Below are 10197 nucleotides of genomic sequence, written 5' to 3'. Positions count from 1 at the left end.
AGGCAGTAAGGTAATGGCTCTGTGGAACATTAATGTAAAACGTATTCAACCTGCTTCACAGGGCGGCGATTAGAGAAATAAGCCAAGATTGCTGTGTTGCACCAAAGTGCTAAGARGAAACTGAACAATATCAGCCTGTTCGTTCTGCAGAGACTCTTGASAAAGCAGCTTTTAAAGCCTCTCTGCTCTGAAAAATGCCTTTAAAAGACTTTTATTGACATTTTCCACTGAACTCTCTAACCTTTGTGTGTTTTTCAAACTTCTGAGACCATGTCGGCCCTCAAAAAATATCCCACTCTACATTTACTTTTATTATAACATTATGGTAAAACACTTTTTTTTTCTTCCTGGAGAAATGGGAAAATAGGAGCTGAATAACTGATCATCATTTGGGATCAATACTTATAGTTTTACCAGAATGTGGACAAAATATCAGGGATGAAGCAGGAAGTTTAACTTCTAAAATGTAAAACAAATGTTTGACGGAGTGAAACGTTGATTTAGATCCAGGAGGATCTGCTGGAATGATCTTAGTTGAAAATATTATTATTCARTAGCAACATAAAGATGTTGGCTTATTTGTTATGTTTTTATGACTGGCAGCACAATTACTGCTACAATCCCTTTAAAATAAATTATACTGTATTTTTGGTAAAATCCTGGTTTCCAGGAAATTCCTATGACAAATCCAGAATTTTCTGATTCCTACTGAACCAGGGTTTATTTCTCTTTCGTTTAAATTCTGGCTAAATTAATTTGTCTTACAATACAAAGCAGGCACTGATCCTGGACATGAAGAAGCTGTCCTGCAGCTTTTAGATGGTACAACAAACCTTGATCAAAAGGTTAAATGATCTCCAGGTTCACAGAAAATGACTGAAGTATTTGAAACAKGTGTGATGAAGCAGAGAATCAACTGAAAGATGTCAGAAATAAATCCTGCAGGACTGGAGTTTGACTCCTTTTGGCTAGAAAGATCATTTTCTTTAATATTATTTGTTCTTTTCTGTGATGGTCTGTATTTGCTAGATGAATTTTCTCCATTGTAGCAGGATTGAAGTGAAGTGAATGGATGGAAGCCCTGCAGTTCACCTTTTAATCAGCTCAGCTCTGACTCATTCTGAGTTCACTGAAGTTAGAGATTTTGTTGCCAGCGGCTCTTGGCMTCAATGTCAGATGTTTGTTCAGGAAAATCATTTCATCCCATAAAGATTTTATTTCTCTTTTTGCATGAATAAAATAAGGCCATGAAAGAAATTTTAATATCAAACAAAGATAGCCTGAGTAAATATTAAAATAATTTTTCAAATGCAAACCAACCCAACTCTACGTAAAAAGTTATTTTTTCCTGAACCTGTCAGGATGTGTCACTTTGCCTGCTCTACTTTGCAGAATAGTTTTAATTCAGCCATATTTGAAGATTTGTAGGTACGTCTTCATTAAATACATAATTTTACATCATTTCAAACAAACTAAGACCGTCGGACTTTGACTAGGCCAATCTGTTTTATTCAAGTAATTTAGTTATTTTTCAGCTTAAAGTCACAAATTGATGACAGTAGGTTTTTCTTTAACATTTTCTGCTCAGTCGTCTTTTTTCATGCTAATGTAAATATACGTTTCTGCTGCACAGAGCATTTTTAAATTGAACCAACTGACGCTCCGGTTGTTACATGAACTGATTAGTACATCTGACGAAGCAGAGTTTGTGTTTTCTGAAGGTCTCGTTGGAGCCGTACTGATGCTAAAGAAGTTTCATTTGCTGTTAATTGTCTGCGTCTTTCTGTTTTTGCAGAGAGAGGCAGTCCAAGATGAAAGCAGTCGTAGCRGCGGTACTTAGCRCCRTGTTCTGCACCGGTAAGCACAAACAGAATCAGGAGCCCAGTTCAGATAAATGAACGTTTGGAACCGACTTCCTTCAAAACCAAACTTAATGATTTACATTAGAAAAAAACTCAAAGCTCATTTATGTTGCAATCTGTTTCATTTCTTCTTGTTTTGTTATGAAACATTGTAATCAGCCTATTTTTAGACAACATTTACATTTCAAATGTTTTCATGTTTAATGTGGAAGCTGTTTGGTTTTCAGAACAAAGGAGTTGATTTTCTGTTTTCTTTCTCTCTCTTCCAGTTGTGTCAGCATCTTCCAGAGGTAACGTTACTCGTTTGGATGATAATGTTTGAATAAAAKAAACTTTTTGAAAGCTAACCGCTTCCTGTTTGCATCAGTCAAAGAGGAAAGGAGGACGGCCTTCTTCGGCGAGGACGTCCACATCGAAGTGTCGTCGTGGAGCGACCCGGAGGTCGTGTTCCGACCCAGGACCAACAGCTCCTACGAGGTTCCTCTGCTCCAGGCGGGCCGGGTGATGAACCCGAACAAGACCGAGCTCAACTCTCTGGGCCACCTRGTGCTGAAGGACGTGCAGGAGGAAGACGAGGGGCTGTACATCATCAGAAGCGGCAGAAATGCCAGCATTTCCAAAAACCTGGTCCTCAGCGTGAGGGGTAAGGACTGAAACTCTGCTGCTCCTCCAAAAACTGGACATTTTCTGCTAGTGTTTTACTCATTAGATACTAAATTATAAACCTATTTTTTGTGGAAAAACACCAGATTTTGCRAAATAACAGTTTCTYCAAGGAATCAGCTCATGTCTGTGAAAAATGAAACTATTATTCAAGTTAATGATGTCTAAACTTTGCTGGAAGCTAATTCATCGCCTTCGATCCTCCCTGTGAACTCAACAGCATCCCGGAAAGTTCACATAAATAAAGAAACTATTATAATTAACACTATACTTATACAAAAAGAAAAGTTATAAATGACTTAATTACCAACTGCATCAAGTAATTATCTAGAAAATAATCAACAGCTTTTTATGTYTTAAAAGGAATGTAATCAAAACTGATTATGTGGCAACGATTCTTTATTTAATTCCTGGATATTTCTATAAGAATCTATTCGTTCATGAGTCGTTAGTCTAGCTGACCTTTAGCACAATATGACTGATTTTCAGCTTTTCTCCACTGTAAACGTTTCYCTTTCTCTTTAATCTTGTGTTGTCGATCAGACTGCGTTTTGGAGCAGGTTGTAAAGTATGGAGAAACGTACATCATCCACCTGAACCAAATCGAAGGTCCGATCACGCTGGAGTTCAGGTACGCCAAGCAGAACTCATCTCTAACAAACATGGAGTCAAGTTGGGACATTTTTACACATTAAGATGCTTAAGAAYCAGAGAACTGCAGCTCAAGTCCTCCAGCACACCTGAATCAGATGTTGCTGTTAAAGTTTATCACAATATATTTGGTGCTATTGTGATAAAAGTGACAATCAGAACTATTTATTTCTAATTTTTTAGGTAACTAAGGCTGTGAATGCTTGATACAAATGCACTATTTACATTTTAATCTACTTTGTGTTGGTTTATTACAGKGGTCCCCAAGCTACGGCCCGCTCCACATTTGGTCCCCCCTCCCCCCGAACAATGCCAGAGAGGATTCAGATTTTTTTTCATATATTGTATTTTCCGGTTTATATGTGAATTTTTCTTCAACCACCAGGGGGCTCTTTAGCAGGAAGTGTGTCCTGTAAACTGTGGGTGTTTTGTTTTGCATGGCGCATTGCTGCCATCTGTTGGACTTTTAGGGAACTGCTTGACWTTTATGTTATTTAATCAGTACGGTTGTTTGCTAGCGGTAGAGGAGATGAACACACGTGTTTGTTATGAACGCCGCATTCCAGGTCGAATTATTCAAAGAAATGCCTGTAAGTAGCAGCTTATAGTTGTGTAGCAGCTTATAACATAAAGGCTCAAAACGAGCCTTTATGTTAACATATGAGGAATTCATATGTTAAAGTTACTTTCCCTCAATGGAATATATACTAGTCAGTCCCAGTGACCGTTTACCTAACGGTTTTTGCTCATGTGCTTTCTGGGTAAAAATCAATCGAGAAACGCGCACCCCCTCCCACCCGTCAACAAGCCCAGGTGATAAACGTGTTACACTTTTTCTCTTACAAACTGACTCCGGCCCCCCACCAGAGAAGGGAAAAGTTATGTGGCCCTCACAGGAAAAAGTTTGGGGACCACTGGTTTATTACCTAAAACACTGATGGAGTGTTTGCTGGTTGAACATCCTCCTCTCTGTGGTTTCTGGTTTCAGGCCCAGCCTGGTCAGAGTCAATCAGACGGTGGTCCCTCACACCTCGGAGCCCCCGCCGGTTCTTCTCTACAACCAGAGCGCCGTGTTGGGGGACGACTACGCCGGGCGCCTCAGCGTGTCGGACAGGCAGGTGGTGCTGCACTCGGTCAGGATGACGGATGAAGGCAGCTTCACGATTCTGGACCGGGACGGTCACACCAAGACGAGGAGCTGCCTGAATGTCAGAGGTCAGGAGAAATCTGACGCAGCCGAAGCTTTCAACGATAAAATCTGATTCCTCTTGTCCAAAAATGTCTGATATTTAAATGTTGACATTTAAGAATCAAAGGCATGCTGCTTTGTAGATAACTCAGCAAATCATCAAATCGGTACGTTTGTTTACATATTTATAGGCTCTAATTCAACTGATTATCATCTTCCTGCTCATAAACTCATAGCAATAATTAGAAGGATGAAGAAACAAATTTATTCGCAAGTTTTAAAAACTATGCACCAGGAGACAGTCATGAATATGGAGAGAAAACAGCCGATGTTTGACGTTCCTGAGGACTGAGCTGGTTACAGAAGAACAGCAGGTTCAGAGGTCAAAAGGTCAACGCAACTACAGAGTGTTTGTATGTAGAAAGAGTTGAAGAATGACACACAGCTACAAACAGATTGTTAACTCGTACAGAAAATGTTTCCTGAAGGCAGAAAGAGGTAATTTATCCCACTGGATGCTGTGATGGTCAATCAATATCTGCGCTGGAGCAACAGAAACAAGCAGAGACTTTATGGTTCCTTCCAACTGGTGGTAACATTTCTCCTTTTTCAACCAGTTTTCAGCTTAAAACTAATAAAATCAAATTACATTCTGGAAAATTATACAAGTTTGAGGCATCTGATTTTATTTATCTTTTTCCTACGTAACAACTAAATGAATTAAGACCATATTATTTATTATTTATTCATTCTGACTTACTGACATCTCCATGAGGGAAATATTAAATTAGTGTGAATTGTTTTGCACCTATCATGATGTTGTCCCTCATCTCCAGTGTGTGTCTGTGTCAGATTATTTAAATCTCCAGTAAACTCATCATGTTTATTTCCTCGTTTTCTCCTCTTTGCTGCTCCAGATCACCAGAGTTTCCTGCATTTTGCCTACGGAGAGAACCTGAAGATGAAGCTCTTCCTGCACTACTCCAACCTCAACGTGGTCTACAGGTCCAAACTGGACAACCAGGACCGGGTCATCGTGAACCAGGGGGTTCTGGTGGCGCCGCTGGACCCGCAGCTGGAGGGCCGGCTCACTGTGGACGGGTCGGAGCTCGTCATGAAGAAGATGCAGCCGGCCGACACGGGGCTCTTCAAGGTCACCGACCTGGCTGGCTTCACTGTGGCTCACGTCTACATAACCGTGGAAGGTAATAAAAACTCTTTAATGTTACATTTATTTAAATCTACAGAATCCTTAATGATGACGGACGGATCTGAAAGCATCAGCTGCTTCATTACTGCAGGAAAACAGAGTTTATGTTCATGAACCTGACAGACTGCACTGAAAAAACACAAAATGTTACCAAATAATTTGGTCTGGTACTAATGTAAATATAATAGCACATGTGGAATAAGACAAAACTAACTTAGAAGTAACTTTAGCATGACAAGAGCTTGTTTTATGTCAATAATCCCTTAATAAAGGTGAAAAAGTAGCAATAATTGAAGATATTTTCCACTTACAAATTATTTTACTAATGGCAAGTACTTTAAAAAATATATATATAAGGAATTATTGACTTAAAGAAGGTCCTATATTGTACTGAAAAGTTACTTGTGAGCTAAATTATCTTATTTCAAGTGTATTAAGATATTTGGACTAGAAACCAAACCAAAATACTTTGTGTTTTTTCTGTGTGTTCAGGTAAAACAATCAAAAATGCTCTTTAATTCACCTTTTTTTTTGTTTTTACAGTTTGGTCTTGTTGAAAATTGACACCCTTCACTTTGTTCGCATTTAATTTTAGGATTGTAATTATGGTTCAGAAACTATGAATGAGGACGAGCCATTAAAAACTTTGTATGCTTTCAAAATTTCACTGATAGAAACAAATAAATACTGGATTAAAATCATGAGACAATGAAAAGTTTTGTAAATTATATTTCAGTGACATCCTGCATCTCTCCATAGTTTAACCCTCCTGACCCAGCAGAGGTCAGGAGGGTCACGGATGACCTCTGGGTCCTGTTATGGACTCCCTGGGTAGAGGTTAGGTCGTCATGGAGACAGGAGGCTCTCCTGATTATACATGTCAGCTGTGACCCAGTCGCTKCAGGATCCAGACCCGGTTTGAACCGTTTGAGGAGCTGCTGTTTGTTTTCAGGCTCCATGGAAGCCCAGGCGTTCCCTCTCTCCCGACTCTCTAATCCATCTGATTTTAGATGATAATCACAGCAGTGGGGTCATGTGACTTTTCAGCACGTGCAGATTTATTACGTTTCCACCCTCCGTCTGGGTGTTTGCTTTCTTTTTGTCGGTAACTGGAACCCCGGCGAGTCGGAACGTCCTTCGTTTTTAGTTTCTCTGCCTTCAAGGACAAATCAGCCATAAATACGACAGATTACAATCCGGCTACAGAGGTTATGCCGTATTGATTAAAAAGGAAAAAAAAAGAACAAAACATTTGTCTCACATCTGCTGCGTAACTCCTTGTCATTTCGTCCCTCCTGCCTTCGGGGGAATCTTCTGTTTGCATTTATATATATTTAGCAGAGCCATCTGTAAGCACACCTCCATCTGTGGCTCTGAGATGCTAACCGTCCGCTGCTGCTCCTCGTTAAAGGCCCTCGTAAATGCAAAAATCAATCTCGTAACAGATGTAACCGAATCTGGGGGCCTTGCATTAAAATTCATCTCCACATGCGTCCCAGGTGACCTCTGGATCAGATGCCACCTTCCTGCTCTCCATGCAAATAGAATCAAATCTGATTTATGACCTCAGAACCACCTCAGGAGGCTCCTTAGGTTTTGTTTCATGTCCTAAAGAATCATGTAGAAGACTAACAAGTAGAAAATGTTAAAATTTAGCTGCTGCTTAGTGAAGTTTTGACTTTTTCTTTAGACCAGTGGTGTCCAACATGTGGACCAGGGGCCATTTGAGGGTCTTGGAATAATGTTGTGCGGCCCAATTTTACTCAAGTAAGAGTAAAAAGTGAAGCATAGAAAAAATAGTCCTAAATGTTACTCAAGTAAACTTATCTAGTTATTACCCAGAGATCAAATCCCATTTGAAACCAGATTTCCTCTAATTCAGGCCTGTAGACTCATCGTTTCCTTCGTCTCTCTCGTTTCCAGCCTACAAGATGGCTCCTCTGGCTGTTGCCATCCTGTCCATGCTGGGTCTGATCGCCTTCATGCTGCTGGTGTGCCTGCTGTCCTGCGTCTATAAAATACATAAAAGAAACGAGAAGAGCAAGAAGCTGACGCTCATCGCCCAGCAGGCCGGCAAGAAAGACGGGGAAGCTTTCCGACAGGTAATTTTCTGAAGCTCGGTTTATTTTTGCAGCAGTTTTTTCGTAAAGTGAGGAATGTTGGAGACAGTGAGTTGGTTCTGGTTCAGCTGGTTATCCAGACGGAGTGAGGTGCGTGACAGTTTGAGGGGATTAAAGGTAGAGGAAGGCTCTGCTCCTGCTGTGGGAGTCAAGATGGCCGGCTTCGTCTCCTGCAGAGCCGGTCCTGATGAGAGCCAAATTCAGCAGAACATAACGACTGAAGAGGAGCCAGGGAAGAGTTATCCTGCCTCCAGCCTCCTCGGCTCCTGCTGAACTSGACTGCAGAGGCACACGAAGCTCGGGAGAACGGCCTTGAATTCACGCCCAGGCAGGTTCAGCGGTTGGAGATTTTTTACCAGGCTGCAGTCTGAACACGGCTTACAGCCATCTGCCAAAGAGACATCCTGGTGGCTACACTCCCTGGATGTCTCTTCATAACGGAGAGATGGTGAAGACGGGAGGAAAGTGTGAGCAGTGAAGCCATTGTTGGGTTTTAGAGGGTGGACTGAACAACAACCACTTCAGTCTGTCAACAAGAACAGTTAGAAAGCTGGATGCTGTTGTGATTATGTTTGGATTTTTATCACTTCTGAGTTCTTGTTATCTAAAATGTTCTGTATTGAAAGATGCCATATAAGTTCCTTTCATAATGTTTTTACMTGGCAACTCAGTTAGCTTGACTCTGTTTGCTCCTTAGGTTTTGTTTCATGTCCTAAAGAATCAGGTAGAAGACTAACAAGTAGAAAAYGTTAAAATTTAGCTGCTGCTTAGTGAAGTTTTGACTTTTCCTTTAGACCAGTGGTGTCCAACATGTGGACCAGGGGCCATTTGCAGGTCTTGGAATAATGTTGTGCGGYCCAATTTTACTCAAGTAAGAGTAAAAAGTAAAGCATAGAAAAAATACTCCTAAATGTTACTCAAGTAAACTTATCTAGTTATTACCCAGAGATATGATGCAGGTATGATACTGACGATTCATAAGTACTTCATACAACCACACTTTAAAGAAACCAATCTATATTTTTAAGTCTCAGAAGTCAAGTATAACCTCATATTTAATATTGAGTTATGAGCACAGTATTTATTTTAAACTGCSTATATTTTCTTCCTTCATCCAGTTTCTGAGAAAATCAGCACATTTCTGCTCCGAGCTTCATGATTAGCTGACAAATTAACATGGATTTATTCATTTTTGACAAGAGTTCGACACCCACCAGGAAACATTTGATTCTTAGTTTGCTCAATTGTTCATGACTGATTGCTAATCAGCCTTCAGAGCAGGTGTTTATTCGTTAAATGACAACCTACGTACCACAAAAGAGCCTTTTTAAGGCCATTACCATGTTTTATGCTTCTTTAAATGTTAATCTTGAATAAAAAGGAGTTATTATTTTTTYCTTTGTTGTCCTGCTTTATGCAGGCTGATTAACTGATTTGGTAATTTGGAGTTGATGCTGATTATTCACCAAAATAASATCTGAAATTCAAATAAATGGCTCACCTGTTAAAGAGCACCTAAACATCAGGGGCATAAATTAATCATTTTTCWGMACAACARCGGTATTATTCAAACATTATAGGCTTAATAAAAAACAGTGCAACTGTTGAATACAAAGGAATAAAATTCAATATCTATAGAGATTAATCTTAAGAGTAAATCCATTTAAAATCTCAACACCAAAACTCAGTATTTTGACATAATTACCAATTAGTGGGAACTGTTCTCCAAAGCTTTTTGTTTAATTTTGAGTGCCGTTTGAAGTTGATGTTCCCCTCATTCCTCAAGCAGTCTTCACAGCAAATGTTGCTTGAAAGTAATTGAATCTTCAGAGCAATTAAAAAGCCACTGCAGGCAGAAGACTCTCTCATCGTAAACAACAGCAGCCGCAGAGACTGATTGCTTCGCAGGGACGATTAGGTTATGCCAAGTGTTTGCAATAATGATATGCCACATTACAAGCTGAGATTATTTATGTCACACTTCAGGTCACCATTGTTCTGGGATCCAAGTTAATAAATGCTTCATACTTTACGTACGAGAGTCCTGACAGACATCCAACCATGGAAACCCAACAGAATGAAGCAGATTTAGTGACATCAGTGTTTCTGTTATTATTGTCACTTCCTCACAACTTCCTGTATTTGTTTTTATGATGGGAACAGCTGTATGTGCTAATACAGTTTCATTTGTTCCTTATTGCAGCTGTTTTAACACAGTTTAAGTTACTTYATGCCCAACATATATTTCCTTTTTAATTCTATTTAAAAATAACATTTTTACTAGCTATACGACATATTTCATTGCTTTCCTTTAGCTTTGATGTGTTGTGTTTTTTTACTTTGCTGTCCTAATTTCTAAGCGTAATATTTTWAATGTGTAGGGAAGAAAAGGAAATGCTGAATTAAACTGTTTTATGGTTTGTTTAATACATTTCGATTCCCAAAAGATGTATGTTTTTAAAGTTAATGTCGGTGTTAGCATGTCGGCTAACACGTAGCTTA

At 39.6% G+C, this 10197-nt stretch overlaps 1 protein-coding gene across 1 annotated transcript in view; it reads left to right on the top strand.

Moving 5' to 3' along the window:
• The first annotated feature begins 1775 nt into the window (after nucleotides 1–1775).
• LOC103472979 (uncharacterized) overlaps nucleotides 1776–10197 on the top strand; it is a 14221-nt gene continuing 5799 nt past the window's right edge. Inside the window, exons 1-7 of the mRNA XM_008422862.2 lie at nucleotides 1776–1857; nucleotides 2132–2152; nucleotides 2230–2505; nucleotides 3069–3156; nucleotides 4165–4391; nucleotides 5283–5570; nucleotides 7499–7677. Coding sequence (XP_008421084.1) covers nucleotides 1812–1857; nucleotides 2132–2152; nucleotides 2230–2505; nucleotides 3069–3156; nucleotides 4165–4391; nucleotides 5283–5570; nucleotides 7499–7677 — 1125 coding nt within the window. The 5' untranslated portion in view covers nucleotides 1776–1811. The remainder of the gene's footprint in view (nucleotides 1858–2131; nucleotides 2153–2229; nucleotides 2506–3068; nucleotides 3157–4164; nucleotides 4392–5282; nucleotides 5571–7498; nucleotides 7678–10197) is intronic.

The sequence above is a fragment of the Poecilia reticulata genome, linkage group LG11 (assembly GCF_000633615.1).
Source record: "Poecilia reticulata strain Guanapo linkage group LG11, Guppy_female_1.0+MT, whole genome shotgun sequence".
Taxonomy (NCBI): Eukaryota; Metazoa; Chordata; class Actinopteri; order Cyprinodontiformes; family Poeciliidae; genus Poecilia; species Poecilia reticulata.
The sequence above is the reverse complement of the archived record's forward strand: the minus strand, read 5'-3'. Positions and strand labels throughout refer to the sequence as shown.